Source organism: Euphorbia lathyris, chromosome 8, assembly GCF_963576675.1.
Source record: "Euphorbia lathyris chromosome 8, ddEupLath1.1, whole genome shotgun sequence".
NCBI classification, from domain to species: Eukaryota; Viridiplantae; Streptophyta; class Magnoliopsida; order Malpighiales; family Euphorbiaceae; genus Euphorbia; species Euphorbia lathyris.
Genome location: NC_088917.1, coordinates 50,323,448 through 50,343,882, shown reverse-complemented (window position 1 = coordinate 50,343,882; position 20,435 = coordinate 50,323,448). Strand labels below are relative to the sequence as shown.

Below are 20,435 nucleotides of genomic sequence, written 5' to 3'. Positions count from 1 at the left end.
GTTACTTCGGATTTGAGTAGCAAAGTGAGAAATAGAGTAAGTGTTGAGTGAAGGAGGGTACTTCAATCAAGCTTAGATATTTTTGTAAAATGCTTGTTCTCTGCCTATGAAAGAAAAATCAATAGTGGATTAAAGCTCAAGAGAATATATCTTTATGACTAGACATAGGCAAGAGGCTGAACCAGGATAAATCTGCTAAATATTTCTTTCCTTGTTGTTTCCTTTTACTTCTACTGAACTCTATATATTTATCTCCTCTGTACTCTGAATTTATACTATGTCTCAATACTCTAAACATTATTGAACCTATGAACATATTATCTATCATTTGTTTTACATCACTTTCAGAACCTCTGATAAGAGTCATCCTTTGAATAGGTAAGAAGTTTGAAGAATTTCAGTAGACTGAATTGCTAATCTGTTCAATAGATTGAAATTGCGCCTCTGAACTTATCCTCTGTCCTATATTGACTTAAGTGAAAAGATTTTGAAAGTCTTAAAATTATCCAACTCTCCCCCCTAGAACTATTTTGTATTTTGCATTATTATGGACCAACAAAACTTATATTATCAATCATGTTCCCGCACTAAAGTTATTTGGGAGAAAAAATGATTAGTCAATGATCTAAGAACTGAGTCTTCTTCTAAAGAAAGAGAGGGGCGCCGATTTGTAGAGAGAGAGAAAAAAAATTTATTCTCTTAATTATGCTATGTTTATGTCTAACCTATGTCCTTTTATATAGGCTAAGGTTTCCTTATTCCAGAAGGATTAGACAATATTAATCCTAGATCAACTAGTATTTTAAATTCCTTGTTAGACTAGTGTTCTCATTAAATAAGGGATTTAAATTACTAACAAAATTACAAATTTTTTGTTAAAATGCTAAAATACTAAATATGCTTCGTATAAGTTAATCACAATTTTTTTTGTCAAACTGTCTAAAATATTTACTGTGTTATTAATATAGTTACAGAAAACCAACAAAAAATTTATTAAACTGGTTCAATTTATTAACAAACTTGTTTGGAAGATCCGATGTGATAATTAAATAACAGCTAAACTAGTCTATTCAAATTTTCGATAGCACATGACTAAAATTAATAATATTAGAGTTACATTTGCACCATTTCATATGTTACAGCTAAATCTACACCTCCCTTGAAACTTTTAGATTAAATTTAGTCTTTATCCCCATTAAATAATTACTAAATTAAATAAGATTAATGCAACTAAGATTCTTAATTATTTAATAACACAGTTAGATAAAATAAAAATCTTCAATCCATCCAAATCCTAATTAGTATAGGCATGTAATTTCTACAAGATGTTTGTAATTTATGTCTTATTGAATTTGGGAAAAAATATAAAAATAAACATTGTGGTTTCACTAATTTGCAAAAACATTCATTGTGGTTTAAAAGTTTGCAAACCGGATTATGTGTTTGTGTAATTTACAAACTCAGTCATTCTATTAAAAATTATCGTCGTGGCTATTTAACCAAAAAGGAGCGATTTAGAACAATTAAAAATACTGATTTTACAAATTACTCAAAATACAAGACCTGACTTTACAAATTAACTAAACAACAAGTATTGTTTGATTGAAAAATTAACTTATGGTTTAACGGCAAATTTCACAATGCACAAAATCTCTATTTCCAAACTTTTAAACCATGAGAACTGTCTTACAAATTGGACAAACCACATAATTTATTTTTAAATATAAGAATAAAATTCAAAGTATCAAAATATCAAAATGTGAAACATACTAAAATTCAGTTCAGATATCGTATATATAATTTAGGGTAATTAATTTATTAGCCCCTATATTTTGACAAAACACACTGTTTAGTCCCTGTATTTTCAAAAACACATGATAAGGTCTCTAACCTTTTTTTCAGTAAACTGTTTAGTCCTTCCGTCTGTTTGTTAGATTTTTTACCGTTTATGACTTAGGAAATGACTAAATTATCCTTTATTATTTACCTTCAAACTTTAGAAAATGAAATCTAATTTAGAAGAAGAAGCTATTTGTATGGAGAATAAGAAAAAGAACAGACCCAATGCTTACGAATTTGAACGATTAAAGAAGAAAATCAAGAAAAGGAACACTCAAAATTGATTTCAAATGCATTAGAGTTTAAAGGAAAGGAAAATAAAGAAAAAGAAGAATGCAAATCCAAATTGATTAACAAAATCTTCATGAGAGTCTAACGGCAGGGACTAAACAATTCACCGAGAAAAACGTTAGGGACTAAACAGTTCATCGAGAAAAAGGTTAGAGACTTTATCATGTGTTTTTGAAAATACGGGAACTAAACAGTGTGTTTTGTCAAAATATAGAGACTAATAAATTAATTACCCTATAATTTACCTTGTTTTTTTAATAGCTAACCTTTGGCAGCTAGTTGTATGGACTTTAGAGTTAAGACACCCTTAAGTTTATGTATTTTTAAATGGAAAAATAAAGTTCACATACCAAATTGTAAAATGCGCTAAAGTTAGATGGGATATACTATACCCCCATAAACATTAAAAATATAAATTAAGCATTTGCATGATTGCAATTAAATTACCAAACTTACCTCCTGCCTGCCTAACATAAATGTCCATTGATTGCCATCCCGGATTCCAAATCAGTTACAAGTGCTCTAAAAAAAAACCTGCCTGTCTTTGCAAACCTGTGTCTTTCATTCTTGGGGGCAACCTGTTATTGATGTCATGATTTCTGAAAGCTTCTTTGAATTATTCAGATCCTTAAAACTGAGCATTGAATTCTAGATACCTTCACTTTCTAAATAAGAGTTAGTATGTAACTCATCTTACTTCTCATATTCAGAGTCAAAATCATTTACTTGGATCCTAAAAACTGGATCATCCATGTCCGATTTCTCAATAACAAGTATTTTCTTTTAATACAACAAAAACTCCATATGTATTTTACTGACTAAAATAATCAAAATGTATAGAACAAAATAATGAAGTGAGCTTTTTATGTGTGAGGCTAGGAGCCTATTGGTGTGTTTTTGTTACTGGTTAGTGTCTTTCAGATTACCAATATCAGTTGTAGGTTCTTCATCTTTGTTCACTCTAGTTGTAGCAGCAACATTGGGGTTCATGAAACTTGGCTGGTTCGTTGAAGATAGGAGTCTTGCCCACATCCTATCGGTAATTATAACCTTGTTCTGCTTCTCATTGATTCTCTGCAAAAGAAATTTCAAAAAATGAAGGGGGAAAAAGGCGATACTGTTCAATGAGAAATAGATGCATCTCATATCTGTTCAGGTTCTTGCAGGCAAATCTCAAAAAGCAAAGGCTCTTAACTGAACTTCTATATGGAGCTCCTAAATATTTAACATTTTCAAGAGTTTATTTTTCAGCAAGTGTTCTGATGAATGCAATATTACTAAATTTTACATATATCAGCATTTGCTACATGATATGCTAATTTTATAGAAAGACATCAAGGGTCAACTAACAACATGCTGTTCCTATAGAAAATTAATTGCTAAAAATTCACATGCTGCCTCACAAATCTACAGTTTACTCTGACATGTGGACATTCATGATGATAAAGACTTAAATTGGTATTAGATAGATGGCTATTAGTATAGTTCTAACTTGGACTTCCAATAGTCTACTGCAGCTATCTCCCTCCAAGTCATTGTCCAGTTAAGTTCTTGAGTTGGGACGTATATGCATCAAACAACTAGGTCAACTTCTGGATAAATCAAGTAGGAACATGGACAGTCTAAATTATCGGAAAATGCATAATACAATGTAAGTTTAGAAGTCCAGTAAAAATGAGATGCCAATGATCAAACGACGTGAAAATGCAGCCAGTACAATAAACCAGGAACTAATTCCACAAAATTAAGGACAAAACAGATTTTGGGGTTGAGGAACATACTTTGAAAGGGATATAAGAATGTCGTCCATTGACAGGTCCAACTGTGAAGCCTGTAAATCCAGCCATTGCTCCATGAACTGCGCTATGAGCAAGGAGAGTGCTGTAGACATTATCAGATGCATTGCCTGGAACTGCACGGATCATGTATGTAGGATCTGCCACAAAGTTTTGTCAGTCACTCTTATGTAACTATAAAATGAGATTCAAGGGGGATGACGATTAACAGATTACAAGACAAAATTTAACTAGTTTACCAATGTATTTGAGAGTAATGTTCAACTTATTTTCCTTTGTAAAATGCTCCTACAACAGAAAAAAGGCAGGACATTAGCTGTTATATAGTGTGTACAAGTTTAAACATACAAGTGTTGGCTATTTCGGTTTCAGGTTTACCACTTGAATTTATTTTTGGTACCACTTGAACTTGGTGAGGTCACGGGTTCGAGTCTTAGGAGCGGCCTCTTGCCAAATAAATTGGCAGGGGAAGGCTTGCCCCCAGTACACCCTTGTGGTGGGACCCCTCCCCGGACCCTCGCTCAGCGGGGACGCGTAGTGCGACCGGACCACTTGAACTTGGTATCTGTATTTGCTTGCTTCTGCTTGGGTTTGCAGTTTGGATTCTTATTCTGTATTTCTATTGGCGTTCTTTTAGAATTGCAACTGTTAAAGAAAAAAAGGTGTTTAGGAAAAAGTATAAAAGCGTGACTTCTTTCTTTTTCCTCTCAATGGGTCATTGATTCTGGTGCAACAAATAACATGACATGTAATCCTAATCTTTTCTCTAGTTTTCAGCCACACACATCTTCCCATGTCATCTTAGCTGATGGTTCTACTTCTTCTGTCACTGGTTAGCATTGTTAAGCTTACTCCATCACTTTCATTGTCCTGACTCTACCAGGACTTTCATTTAATCATAATCTTTGCAACCAAACTTACCTGAACTCTAATTGTTTGCTTCACTTTTTCCAGACCATTGTTTTTTTTTCAGGATCTTATGACGAAGAGATCATTGGTAAAGAAAGTGAATCGGAAGGTCTCTACATTTAGAAAGTGAATCCAGTATTTCATGCTCCAAAACGGAATTCTTTATCAGTTATCTTGCGTTGACACCATCTCAAAACAATGAGCTGAAAGCAAAAATAGACACCTTCTTGGAACAAGTAGGCTCTTCTATTTCAAACATATATTCCTAAGCACTTTTGGGCAGATGCGGTATCCGCACCAATTAATTTCATGCCTTCATCCGTTCTTAATGGTGGCACTTCTTACTAAACCTTTATTTCCTATCTCAGCGAGAATATTTGGGAGTACACTTTTTGTTCGTGATATTCATCCTCAAGTTGCCAAATTAAACCCCATATCGTCAAATGTGCCTTCCTTAGGTATTTTAGGCTACAAAAAGGGGATAGATGTTATTGTTCTTCTCTTAATAAATATCTTATGTTTGCTGATGTATCATTTCTTGAGAATATTCCTTCAAATCCTATATCTTTGGATTCTCCACATCAAGGGAAGAATGCCGATGATGTTGATGTGTTGGTCTATCAAGTTCACCAATGTTCCTTCTTCCATACCTACACCACCACCACTACCACAATCCCTTATTGTTACTTCTTCAATACATTCACCAACTGCCACCTCTTATTCGTCATGTGTATTCTAGAAGGCAGGGCCCTCGTAATTCAAGTTCAGTAGTACCAATCTCTTCTTCGGCACCAGACCCAGTTGCAAGTGATTTTGATATTAACTCGCTATTGCTCTCCATAAAAGGTAAACTCACTTGTTGTACTTACCAAATTTCTTTCTCCATATCGTATAATTCCTTGTCACCCTCCTCCAAGTCTTTTTAGCTTCCTTAGATTCTATTGTTGTTCCCAAATCTCTTGCTGAAGCACTAGCTCATAATGGTTAGCAACAAACAATGGAAGAAGAAATGATGTCACTTGAACGGAATCATACTGATCATGTCCCTTCCTCCATAAAAACGAGCTATTTGGTAGTAAATGGGTGTTTACAGTTAAAATGAATCCTGATGATTTTGTTGCATGTTTGAAAGCTAGCTTGGTTACTAGGGGCTACGATGAAACATATCGAGTAGACTATTTTGAGACTTTTTCTCCAGTTGCCATACTTTCTTCTATTCGATTGTTTATCTCCTTTGTTGCTACTTACAGTTGAGCACTTCATCAACTCGATGTTAAGAATGTGGTAATTTACATAAAGAGGTTTACATGGAGCAACCACCTGGTTTGTTGCTAAGAGAGTTAGGGAAGATGTGCAAGTTAAGAAAACCTTTGCATGACTTGAAGCAATCTCTTTATGCCTAGTTTGGGAGATTCAGTGTTGCAGTGATTCAGTTTGGCTTATGTAGAAGTGCATATGACCATTTTGTTTACATCTAGTTTTGGATGCATTTTACTAGTTGTGTATGTGGATGATATAGTGATTATTGGGATGATGAGGTTGGGATCATGAAGATGAAAGCCTTCTTTGTTACTTGTTTCCAAATAAGGAACTAGGACCTCTGAAATACTTCTTGGGAATCAATGTTTTCCACAACAGTAAGAGAATTTGCCTGACTTAAAGGAAATATTAGACTTATTAAATGATGTCGGTTCAATTGAGGCAAAGACTTTGTGATAAGCCTGTGATATCAAATGTAAATTTGAAAGCTGAAGATGGCAACGAACTTGAGAATCCTGAAATATATAGAAGGATTGTTGGGAAGTTGGACTACCTTAGGCTCACTTTTCCTCATATTGCTTTTTCAGTGAGTGTTGTAAGCCAATTTATGTGATCTCCTAGAACTTCACATTTGGATGTTGTAAGTCATATTCTGAGATATCTAAAAGGTGCTTCAAGACGTGGTATCTTACAAAACCATGGTCACCACGTGATAAAAGGTTTCACAAATAGTGGTTATGCGGAAAATAATACAGATAGGCGTTCTACTTCTGGTTATTGTGGAGACAATCTCGTTTCTAGAAAAAGTAAGAAACAAAGTGTGGTATCCTGGTCAAATGCAGAATCTAAATACAAGGTTATGGCACAAACTACATGGGAACTTATATGGCTATGTCATTTACTTGGTGAGAATGGATTTGCTCAGACGAAACCAATAAAGTTATGATGTGACAATGAAGCAGTTATTTATATTCTTAGTGTTTCATGAAAGATCCAAGCATATAGAAGTTGGATGTCATTACTCGGGAAAAGCTAGAAGATGGTACAATATCAACTTTACATATCAGAACAGGAACCCATCATAGATGCGTTTACCAAAGCATTACCGGAGAATTAGATCAGTTATATTTGTAACAAGGTGCCATGCTCAATATCTACGCTTCGTTACAGTTTGTACAAGCGTAAACATAGGTGTGAACATGATTATGTAGCTAGTTGTATAGGAAAAATCTTAGGGATTTAGTATTGACTCTATTTCCTTAGTCTCTTACATGTATATATACTCAGTATACTCGTCAATCAAAAAGCAATTCATCTCTCTGTTCTCTCTTATTTTACATTAGCTTTCAAAAAATTCCTCAAAACCTATCTAGATCAGAAATCGGACTCAATTATGGTAGTCCTCCATCAAAAACAGAAACAGGTCATCATAACACTCAACCATAACAATGGAGCAAATACCAACGACAGTAAACTAGTCTAAATATTTATTAAATTCATGTGCCTAGCTAGAGATGCTAGATAGATAAAATATCAATCAAATAAAAAATTCTGGTCGTAAATTTTAAGTCAAGGGTCACCATCTTTAAATTATGCAAGAGAGCCACTATATAAAAAGTTCTCTAAAACTCCAGCAAAAGGATGATCTGTAAATTACTTCACATTATGAAAAATACCTTTATCTTCTGAGATAACCAAAATCCAACATCCTGAAAAAGCTTATTTCCTGAATCATCTTGTTGGTCTATAGATTGTAGGCTCTTTGTAACAAGATCCTGTCCAGCTCCCTCAGCCGTAACAATAACCATGTGTCCATTTTCTTTAAGTCGATCTTCAATAAATTCAAATAGTCCACCATGTCCTTCAAGGTAGAAGGGCGACTCTGGAATCAGACAACAATCCACATCCCGGCTGGCAAGAGTAGCATACTGCGCAATAAAGCCTGCATCCATCATCTCATTAGACTGGCTCTGTATGTGTATGGTTAGACTGGATATCATAACCAATACACCACAAGTTTAAAAAGTGAGCATGATTGTTAAGTCTCTAAGTTGTCTATGACTAACTTACCACTATTTCGTCCCATCAGCTTCACAACACCAATGCCGTTCTCAACACTTCCAGCCTCCACATGTGCTGCATTAATTGCACGCTGAGCCTCCTCTACTGCAGTGTCAAAACCAAAGGACTTGTCTATAACCTGAAAAGGACAAAAAAATATAATTTAAAGCTATCTGAAGAACTAATTAGGGGTTACTCAATGGCAAGCACTGGAAAGGAATATAATGTCCTAGCAAGTAATATTTGGGGATAATAAGTACCGGAATGTCATTATCAATGGTTTTTGGAATCCCAGCAATTGCAACTTTTAGGCCTCGTCTTTGGATTTCCTGTGCATTAAGGACAGGATGTATTGAAATTATTACGCAGAAATAAACATTCCGCATATAAGGCAATCATTGCTGCTGCTGCTGAATGATGACAAAATATTAGTTAACAAGCAAAGAGTAGCAAAATTCCAGTAAAACACAGCTGAAGACATTTCAAGGTGTAGGACACTCGACTGAAACAAAAAAAATTGAAGGAGCTGCCTTATGCTAAAATAGTGCTGCGGATCAAATACAGATAGAAGCATATAACAAGGTATGGCAAGAAGAACCTACAACAGACCTTCATACTGAAAACTGGCAAGGCAGGAAAATTAACTTGTACTAGCCAGAAGTGGCTGTACCTAGTAAAGAAGAGGCTAAAAGGAGAAAACTCTTCAGCACACATTTCAAATTAACGTAGAATTCCTCTAAAATAGCCTTTTGTGTGACCTTCAGTTTCTTTATATTGCAGCTAACTTCATGTTCTGCGTCATTACAAAAATGCAATTACATACTTAAGATCTAATTTACCTCGTATATAACTGCTGCTCCTTTTTGAGTTCCATCACCGCCAATAATAAAGACCTAGATCATCACAGGAACATTCAGGACCTACAAAGAATTCGTATCCTACTGCAGTATATATATATATATATATATATAAATTCATAAATGGATCAACTTTGTGATTGAAATTTAAAACCATTGTGTTTAACAGTGCAAATAAATACCTGATTTATCCCACGATCTTGAATGCTGTCAACAATCTTTGATTTATCATGGCCACCTCTTGATGTTCCTAGGATGGTACCACCACGTTTATGAATGTCATTGACAACTTTAGGAGTCAAAGGAACAGTATTTTTGGAATAGAAACCCTTGTAGCCTCCCTGCAAATTCAATTGTATCACCATAATGTATTAACGAGACCCTCTAAGCAGGGGATTTGAATATGAATTACATACGCAAAGAGAAAGCAACAACTTAAAAACTAACTCAAATAACACCGGAGAAGTAAGCTGAGAAGTGGCTTAATATGGTGCCTTAGGTTTAAATCCTAACTTTTTCAACCTCCATTCCCCAATTATCAAAAGCAAGTAAGAAATATAATTATAGATGGTATAACCAACCATACAAAACTTGAAGCATAATTAAAAGCAATCACTCACATCAATTCCGATGACTTTGCTAACACCATACATATGATAGAGGCCGCAAACAATCTCCCTGATAACCGTGTTCAGACCAGGACATAGACCGCCACATGTTACAATACATGCGTACACATCATCAGGCTCAAAATACACCTGAGCAGGACAACAAGAGCAGAACAGTAAGCGGGTAAACATCATAACTAAGAACAGCATCAATAATATCAGTTCAACAAATTGACACCACACATGAAAGTAAATATACCTTCTGACGAGGTCCAGCACGGCGAAAGTGTATCCCTCTTGGACCATCCTCGTGAACAACAATCTATGAAATCACACGAATAAATAACTTATCACATGAAACATCCCTATTAAACCAAGCATATGATTTTTGAAACAAACATATAAGCCTTCCTAAACATAGCAATCAATTGATTATAAAATCAAAGACATAACAAGCCACTCTTTCAATATCAAAACCTTCTGTGCTTTTTATTCAAGCGGTGTTCTAAAGATTAATAAAACTAACCTTTTGAGCAACAGTATCATCGGTGTTAACAAAATACTGCCTGAAATCAAAAGCTCAAAAAGAGAAAAAGGAATCACCAATCGTTCTATCAAGGCAAGAATCAATAATGTAAATCAAGAAGCGGCAAAAAAAGAAAAAAAATTACAATTACTTTACGGTTGTATAGGCGGGGTTGTCTTGCAATGGATTTTGATACGTCTGCAACCAATACGGAAAAAAAAGGAAGTAAAGCAATTATTTAAATCATCGATTTTCAAGGAGAATCCAAAAGCTTCAAGTTCATTTCTAGACAGAGAACTAATATATCCATTAGAATACACGAAGCAACTATGTACATTATTACTCATATACATCTAGAAACAAGCAATACACAAAACAAAACGTATAAAGATGCATAAAATTAGAAGAAGAGAGAACGAGCATTACAGGGAGATCAGGAAGATAATCAGTCAAGTGAGGGACATCTTCAAGCACATAACCAGCTTCACCATTGACTATCTTAATCTGTGAATCACGGCCGGAATTCTCCATCTTGTCGAAATAATACGCGGTTACTCGAGATTCTAAACACAGAGCTGGCAAAAGACGAAAGAAACCTGATTTGTAGGAGAAGATATAGCGGGTATGGTACTAAGGAGGGAACAAGCGGTGTCGTTTAGTGGCAGGATATTTTGAAAAGTAACAGCGTGTGTAAGACACACACACTTCAGGCGCGAATTTAGCACTTTATTGCCTGCCCACAGGTTTTGCAAATTTCTTTGCTAGTTTGATCCGTTTTAGCTTTACTGCTTCAGTGCCTTCTTTCACATTCTTTCGGTTCTCTATGGGCATGTTTCACACGAGCTTTCTTTCATGAACCTTTTAACGGAAATAATTGCGGAATTGATACAGATTGGTAACGTAACGATCATGAAGTTTTGACTGTAAATTTATAGATGCGGTACTAAATCAATTGGGCTTTTGGTAGTCGGTTTCGATTATGATCCGAAATCATCAAATGAGCCTAATTCCGTCAAAACCCATTACTACGTTATTCTTGGCCGAGGTCATGGCTTCGACCTCTTCACATCCGAAGAGTTATCTTCGGGAGCTGTTTGAGGAAACACGTGGAGCAATAAACACGCTGGATTCTAAAAGCACGCTCTTCACATTCACATATATTGCAGTACGAAAAGATAGGGTCTGAATACCTATCAAGTGCTGCTACGTGTCCAATTACACTTTATTTTTTATCTATAAATAGCAGATATATCTACCACTCAGGTATCCTACTTCAACTATATTCAATACTTCATTTTTTGTTACTTGTTAGCTAGATATTACCTTTAATATCTTTTGATTTTAGCATCGAATAGGGTTTGTGGGAACTCTGACCCCTTTTTCTGACATCTTTTGTGATCTCAGATCATCGGAGTGTCATCAGAAGTGACATTTACAAGAAGTGCGATATCAACTAGTTTAACCAGTACGGGATAATCTCATTTAAATGTAAAAACTTTAGCTCAAATGGAGAAATAAGAGTTTGATTGATAAAAATTTTGTTTTCTTAGGTCATCTTCAACCCATTACGCTATCTCTATCTTCATTTTCTATACATCAAATCCTACTTTTTCTCCAACTCACTGCACCATTTATTATACCAAAAAGAATATTCTCTACTTTATTTCATTCTGCCTAACACTTTTATTAATATTTTATTATTTTTTACATTTATTATTATTATTATTATTATTATTATCATTATCAATAATTTATAATAAAAAAATTAATTCGAGAGCTAATTAAAAATAATAAAAAATACCATAACAATGTTATTAATTTTAAAATAATTATTATTATTATTATTTAAATTTATTTAAATAATTAAATATAGCTTTTTTTAATTGAAAGGTTGGTTACCGAGGAGAGAAGCGAGAGCAGCTAATCCCAACTAGGTTGGCACCAGCAGGCAGACGCAAACAACCCCGAACCAAATATATTAAAAATAAGAAGAAAAAAGAGTTTACAAACAGAACACCAAAATCGAAAGGAATCAAAGTTTAACAGATTCTAAAGTATTCAGTTTTGTTGGCATCCTTATACACAAAAGATGCACAAAAGTCCGGGAAAGAGGTCCACCAACGTGGCTCGGAAAGTGATAGCGCATGTTTAGAAAGACAGTCAGCAACTGTGTTTGCCTCCCTGTAAACATGAGAAATTCGTATGATTTGTTGATGGCAAAGCTGCAAATAATAAAGTCAATCCTTTCTAATTTCCTAATGCACATCAGTGGATCGTGAAGCAAAAAGATTCACAACATAGACCGAATCGCATTCCACCCAAAGAGGAAACCAATTACAAATTGCTGCTTTTTTAATTGCAAAAATCACTCCCTTCAATTCTGAAAACCAAGCTTCTTTAATTAAATATAGTTAATTTTCTAGATTAGCTAAAATTAATATTGCAAAAGTCTAAAATAGAACGAACATGATGAATTAAAACCATAACGGATTACATAATATAAGAAAACCGGTATAAAAATAAAATGCTACTTAGTGTATGCCATATACTGAAAATAATACAACACGAGTACATGAAATGCATAAAAATAATTGTTGAACCAACTCGATCATTCTAATTCATCAAATCATAATATACCTTCCAAACATGCTCTATTAATTCATTGCGAAGATCAAAATATGCCTTTTCATCTCTAATTTATCGATACGTTGTAGGAAATCATGGAACTGAGTATCATGAGTTATTGAACTTTATAGATTTGAGGGTGATGTAAGTGGATCCTGAATGGGTAATGATAGATCACGTTCATCCTCAATTATCATATTGTGTAGGAAAATGCACGTTTGCACAATACCATGAAGTACGTTTTTCTTCCAAAATCGTGTTGGGTTAGTAATAATGGCAAACCTCGTCTTTAAAACTCCAAAAGCACGCTCCACATCTTTTCTGCATGATTCTTGTACCTTTGCAAAATGTATCCGCTTTGGACCTTGTGGGTCACGAATCGTTTGAACTATGGTAGACCATTTAGGATAAATACCATCAGCTAAATAATAACCTGTATTGTATTCTTTTTCATTAATAGTATAGTGCGTTGGAGGTGCAATACCATTAGCAAGATCAGAGAATAGATTAGATGAATCTAACACATTAATATCATTATTAGTTCCAGGCATACCAAAATATGCATGCCATATCCATAGATCATAATCTGCCACTACTTCTAGAATAATTGTTGGTGAACCAGAACGTCCGCTATATTGTCCTTGCCAAGATGTCGGACAATTCTTCCATTCCCAATGCATGTAATCCAAACTACCCAACATACAGGAAAACCACAAGATCCCCCAATATAAAGCAATTTAGCAATATCATTTGCATTTGGCCTTCTAAGATATTGCTCGAAGAAAATTTCCACAATGGCCTGGCAAAATTTTTTCAAGCTCTTTATTGCTGTTGACTCGGCAATTTTACAATATTCATCAATAGCATCACCTGGAACTCTATATGCCAAAATTCGTAAGGTAGTTGTTACTTCCTGTATAAATGACAATCTCATTCTACCAACAACATCATGATGTTGTTGAAAGTAAACATCATGAGCTTTGACTGCATCTATGATACAGATACAAAGATCATGAGACATTCTGAACCTTCTTCGAAAAGTTTTATCATCGAATCGTGGATTACTACTAAAGTAATCTGTTGGAGTTTAGTGTCCTAAAGACAATTGTTTTGGGATATAAATATTAATGAATAAATTGTTTATTTAATCATTTGTTTAATCAGATATATAGCATTAAAATGTAACTATATATAAAGGCACAAATCTTTCATAAAGAAAGTAATCCTAAGTTTGTTTAAGCAGTTATAGAGTGTTCATACAAGCATGAAGTGAGACTATACTTTATAACAAGATCAATAAACTTAAAGTCAACCCAAGTCAAGTAATATGTTATATGGGTTGGCATATTACTGTTGAGACTTGCATGTAACAGTGTTTTCTGTCGAGACAGAAAAGCTGATCTCACAAGCTTTAGATATTTAGATATCTAGACAGTTATATGGATCCGGTGAAGGAGTTCATTAGGATTGGGACCCGACTTGAGATAACAGTATGGATTGATTTATCTAATGTGTCAACTGTTCATCTCATTGGTATTAGTAGGTATAACTAATCCTCAGACTCAAACATTCGTTAATTAGTGATTCTGGATTATGGAGTCTGATACTTTGATTCTGTGCGAGCACGATCCACTACAGGTGAGAGCCTGGGGGGTGTGAGAGCAGGGTTGAGTATCACATGAAGTAATTGCAGAATAGTTAATGCCAGATTGAGCATTCGTCACTCTCGAGAAGTGGGAGATATATCCAAATGGCCGCTTGTGGTGAATTAACTGAAATCCTTGCAAGGTGATAGAGTTAAGAGTAGAAATAGATATTTCACTTAACTTATCTTTCAGAGTGAATTCAACCTGTACAAGTAAAACAGACTCTTCGTTATATGTAACCTTGACACGTTCCATGGTTATAAGCAATTGACCGACATGATATAGTTGATGAATGATCGTAGTATATGATAGGGGTCAAAAACCCCTATCTTTGGGTACGGTTTTAGGACGGTTTTTAGCGTTATTTCATGAATAAGCGAGCAATTCTCGCATTTATATGCTTTTGTGTGAGTTAGTTAGAAATTGGATATGTTCTATTTACTTTTCGTTGTTTAGGCTCGTTTTCTGGTTATTTTAGGCAAATATGGCCAAATTGGCATGTACGTTAAATTTCCATTATCTTTTATAGCTAATTGATCCGCCAAAAGTCGCTCCAAACAGAGTGTTTACTCAAAATGAGCGATTGGCGGGTCAATTTAGCCTCGAAACTAATGTTATTTGGAGTTTTTGTGCATGTGCAGGCTAAAACAGGAACGAGTTCGGGTGAAAGTTGCGTTTCGGGACATCCAGCAGTCGCGTAAGGCGTTCTGGGCAATCCCTCTCGTCGAAATGGCCTTTTTAGGGCCGGATCGGCAAGCTGGCACTGCCAGCCCGTCGAGCATGCCTTTAAGGGGCCAGCTCGGGTGAGCTGGCTCGCCCAGCTCGGCGAGCTGCCCTGCGGGAATCAGTCAAAAGACTGATTCCCGATCCCACGAAGACACGATTGACCCCATGACTTCCCACCTGTAAAAGGATGCAAATTAGGTCAGAAAGAGGGCCCAAACCGCGTCTATAAATAGGAATTTCCAATTGTAAATTAAACATCTTTCATTATTGTAATTTTCTTAGCTTTTCCCCCTTGAAAAATCCTCTCCACCTCCTCCATCTCCTTCAACCTCCATTGAAGAACTTCCGAAGCTCCATCCACCGAGGATTATTCAAGGTCCGTCCTTAAGTCCTAGGAAGCCGGCTGCAGGGTAGACAGGTTCCCTGAAAGGGATTTTCTTATCTCCTTTCATCTAATTATGTTTGTATCCTTTGATACATTCTATGAATCCTAAGCTAATTGTATCCCGTGACAATGTTCTTCGTCTTTAATAATATTTTAGCTCTTATTTTGTTCTATGATTTATCTATTTAATCTTTGTCTTACGCTTTATTTAATTGGTTTAACTCATTCAAAAGCCCCAAAATCTAGTTGGCACATATTGTGAGCTGAATCTGACCTAGTCAGAGCCTAGGAGATTGACGACCTCTTAGTTGATTAAGCCCAAATTCCTGAGCCTTAGACCTAGTTTCGGCCTTACAAGGGAATCACGCACTAGGAACTTCAGGAGGGTAAGTAGGGTTAATCGCCTTAAATACAAGTGACTTAGATTAGGTTTTTAATCAATTGACCTAATAATCTATCTTCATTATTATCGTTCATACCATGTTCCTTCGGGAAATTGCATTAGTGAAAGATCACATAGGAGTAATTTAACTTAATTAGGAGTAGAATAACTTAATTAGGAGTAGAATAATTCAACTTGGAGTAGATTAACTTAATCAAAACAACTCAAAGCCCACACAGCCTAGATAACACCTGAGACTAAGTAGCTCGATACTTGCAGGAATAAATCATGTGGATTCGATACCTGGACTTTCCAGATTTTATTACTTGATAACGACGGGGTACACTTATCCCTTAGCGAGCCTTACGGTACCGAACGTCGTGAGGCACATCAAGTTTTTGGCGCCGTTGCCGGGGATTTATTTCTTCTGCAATATTGAACCAAAGGTCAATTTGTTAGTTTAGGCATTCGTTTGTGAATACCTTTGTTTATATCATCTATACTTATCGATATTTTATACTTGTCTATATTTGTCTATATATTATTATATTGTTCATATGTTGAATAAATTAGGTTATACATTCTCAATCTCTGTATATATTCCATACGAACGTGGCATATTGTCGTGTAAAGATTTATATTACTTGTTTCGCCAAAAACAGGTTAAAATACTCATGTAAGACTGTATAACATTGTATGGTAACACTGTATGATAAACTCGTATATTCGATAGTTATACTTTCCTTCTTTAAGGAAAACATTTTTATTTTTATTTATCTTTGCTTTTCAGCATATGCATACTTGATCAGCGGAAATACCGTGTGTCCCTCTTAACCTTGAACTTGAACGTACTCTTCGCAGGAGCAAGCAAAACAGGACTATCAAGCTAGACGAAATCACTGAGCCTATCAAGATGGCTGAGACCAACCCTCATATCAACAACAGAAATAATGAGAACATCACTCCCAACAATGAGAACAATGGACCGAGACCTGACACCCGCTCAATGAGCGAGATCTTAGCGCCACACCGACACCAGCACCTGTCTGGGATTGTCGCCCCAAATATTTCGGCTAACTCTTATGAGATCAAGTCAGGCATAATTCACTTGATTCAGCAGACGGGATTGTTTAGAGGGGAAGTGCATGAGAGCCTGAATGATCATCTGGATCGCTTCCTGATGTGTGTAGACACTGTAAGGACGAACGGGGTTCCCCAAGATGCTGTCAGATTGAAGCTATTCCCATTCTCACTAACTGGGCAAGCTTTGGAATGGCTGAGAACACTAGAACCCGGGTCAATCACCACATGGGCAGGATTGGAGAAGGAGTTCTTGTCCTACTACTTTCCTCCTTCGAAGACAGTGATGCTGAGGGGTGAAATTACTTCATTCCACCAACCCGAGCACGAAGCGCTCCATGCAGCTTAGACCTGATTCAGAAAAATGATGCGCATGTGCCCTCATCATGACATACCTAAACATCAACTAGTGAGTGTCTTCTATCACGGCTTGACGCCCACTAACCGAGCTACTGTGGACTCCGCCGCGGGCGGAGATTTGTTCAGAAAGACCGCAACAAAAGCGTATGACATAATCAATGAACTGGAAGGAAGAGTGTGCAGTGGCAAGAGGAGAAACTCGCTGGGCCCTCAAGGCAGTGGGTGTTTGCTGTGGAAGATCAGGAACCTAACCCGGTTGTTGCGGATCTGAGTAGGAAGATGGATGTCCTGTTGGCTAGGTTTAGCCAACCTCCCACCTGTGTGCATTATGGCGGCGACCACCATGGAAAGGATTGTCAAGCAGGTAGCCCTTTCACTGGAGATGGGTGGAGATGGTCAATTATGTTGGGGGACAACCGAGGTACAACTAGAACTATAACAATTACAACCCCAACAACAACTACAACTCCTACAGCAACAACAACAACTGCAGGAGGCCTCAGCACCCGAACCTATCCTACGGGAATTCAAATCAGAATGTGCTTAGACCTCCCAATGGTTTTATTCAAGAGCACAGAGAGCAGGGGCTTGGCATGCCCCCATATCAACAGCAGAACCAAGGGCCAATGCAACCTCCTAAGGAATCTGACGAAGTGGTGACTCTCCTGAAAGAGATTTCGGCTAGGCTTGCTAATAATAAAGCCTTCTGCAAGGATCTGAGCAATCAGGTAGCTCAGATCAACATGGACAGACAGGAAAGGCCGCAGGGTTCTCTCCCAAGCACAATGGAGAAGAATCCAAAGATCCTGAGAAAGGATTGAGTAAGGGGGAAAATCGGATTTTCCCCGGTTTAAATTCAAAAGTTGAACAATCATTTAAGTTTTTAGTTTTCCTTTTTATGAATTTTGTTAGCTGTTTTCATCATTTCTATTTTTTCGTTTAGATTGTCAATTTTTTAACCCTCGTATATGCGTCCCGTTTCCTTACTGTAAAAAAAAAGTCACGAAAATTCGCCCCGGGAGGCCTAGCTTACCGAGCTGGGCACTGCCGCCCAGCTCGCCGAGCTGCTCGGCCGAGCTGGCCAGCTCGGCCGAGACGGGCAAGGGTTCAGGATTTTTTAATCCCGAACTAATATATATATATATATATATATATATAAGGGGGATGAACATTCATCCCCCTTCTTCATCTTCTTCCACTTTTCTCTCTTTTCTCTTTCTCACAACCCTAACCCCCAAATCTTTGTTTCTAACCCGAAATCAACGAACAAGGAACTATGGGCAGAAAAGGCAAAGCCAAGGTTGTTGTTGAAAACGAGGCCGACTCCGACATCGAGTTCAGTGACGCCTTGCAAGATAAGTATGGTTCTCCTTTTGGGTTAATCGATGAGCGTGAGGGGAAATTATATGATCATTTTTCCAAACAAGACCATTCCCCCCGCATCATCATTGACCAAAAATACTTAGCATCTATAGGGTTGGACAAGGATTTCAAGGAAATCCTAAAGTTCCAAGGCTAGTACCACCTAGCCACAAAAAGGACTATCGCTTATGACAACTATACCGTAGAGTTTCTAAGTACCCTGAAAAAGGAGACACCCATAGGTACTGACAAATACTCCTTCCGACTGAACGGTAGACCTTATCTCCTCAGTGATACAATAATAGCAGCTTGCATGGGAGTTTATAGCCCAAGTGATGCAGTCTCGGGTTTTGAAAAACCCATGACTTTGAGCGACGCCTGGTACGAATTGACCGGATCGTCAGATTATGATTTAGACGCTGCTAGCCCAATATCTCTTCAAGACCCACTCTTAAATCTTGCACACAAATTTGTAGCACATAACATATTAGGCAAGAACGAGAGTAACAAGGTCTCTAGCACAAAAGTGCTTATATTGTGGTGTGTGGCAAACAATAAACCTGTTGACAATGTTAAAACCATCTTTGAGGGTTTTCGGAGCCAAACAAGTAAGAGACGCGACTCCATTGGGCTTGGTTATTTGGTGACCCACTTCCTTGAGGACCAGTTCAAAAGCTTGGTCATTAACGAAGAAGGTTTCCATCCTACATTGCTTAACGCCAATTTTCTGGGAAGATCTACTTTTCATGCAGTTTTGCATAGGGATCCATCTGCAGGAGCAAGCTCAAGCAGCCAGACGCGGAAACGAGCATGGAGACCACCACAACAAAGAGAGGAAGAGCAAGTGGGAGCTGAGGGGGAAGGAGCTGCAGCTGCAGCAGAAAGGTACCAAGCGGAGTACCAAGAGCCGGGGGTGCAGGCTCAATTCCAAGCTATGAACACGATGATGGCAGAAATGCGGGATCTCAACCTCCGAACCTTCAACACTGTTCAGCAAATGGACCAATGGTTCACCAATTTTGAGCAGAACATGGATCGGAGGCTCACGGGTCTCGAGTACATAATGGCAGACTATTGCGAGCGCTATAACATGCCATGGCCATACCCCCCGGCCGATCAGTAAGTTGTCTTCTCCACCCTAACTTTTTACACTTGTGTTTTATAGATGCAATGTTGGAACTTATTGCATATTTTAAGTGTGAGGAAGAGGGGTAGACAAACTTACAAAAATTTGTATAAATTTTAAATTTTTGTTGCGTCGTGTCTAGTTTAGTTTAACGTTTTCGGGTTTTATTTATGCTTCATTTATGTTTTTGCATGTTTAGGACCTAAAACCGTGAACCTCCTTCGAATCTAAACTTCGTTATTTATCCTTGAGGGCTAAGAACCGAATCTAAGATTGAATGACAACTAGTTTAGGTGTAGGACACAATCCTTGTATCTGTAAAAGCATGAGCTAAAGTTTGCATTTAGACCCTACTTTTGAAGAAATGCTAAAATCATTACTTAGGTAGATAACTTAAGAATTGAAGGCATGTGATTTTAAACTTGAGTTTGGGGAGAACTAGTAAGCACAAATTTGAAACCCAAGAACTGTGAGTTGAATTTGAGCCCAAGAGCGAACATCAAAAAGCTCTTTTTCTTGACATTTTTGTGTGAATGCTTTGACTTGTGGAAAAATTACAAATTTTGCACCTAATACTGAGTTGAACCTACATGCGA

At 36.8% G+C, this 20,435-nt stretch overlaps 1 protein-coding gene across 1 annotated transcript; it reads right to left on the bottom strand.

The window, feature by feature from the left end:
• Nucleotides 1-2,792: 2,792 nt before the first annotated feature.
• LOC136202710 (ATP-dependent 6-phosphofructokinase 6) lies at nucleotides 2,793-10,977 on the bottom strand. Its single transcript, XM_065993491.1, has 13 exons — nucleotides 10,574-10,977; nucleotides 10,299-10,345; nucleotides 10,148-10,187; nucleotides 9,881-9,943; nucleotides 9,634-9,771; nucleotides 9,196-9,354; nucleotides 8,996-9,049; nucleotides 8,417-8,485; nucleotides 8,166-8,295; nucleotides 7,772-8,037; nucleotides 4,166-4,214; nucleotides 3,912-4,066; nucleotides 2,793-3,204 (listed from the first exon to the last, which is right to left on the bottom strand). Exons 1-13 carry the CDS (start codon nucleotides 10,676-10,678, stop codon nucleotides 3,031-3,033), a joined length of 1,449 nt encoding a protein of 482 aa, XP_065849563.1. The 5' UTR covers nucleotides 10,679-10,977; the 3' UTR covers nucleotides 2,793-3,030.
• Between the last annotated feature and the right edge of the window lie 9,458 nt (nucleotides 10,978-20,435).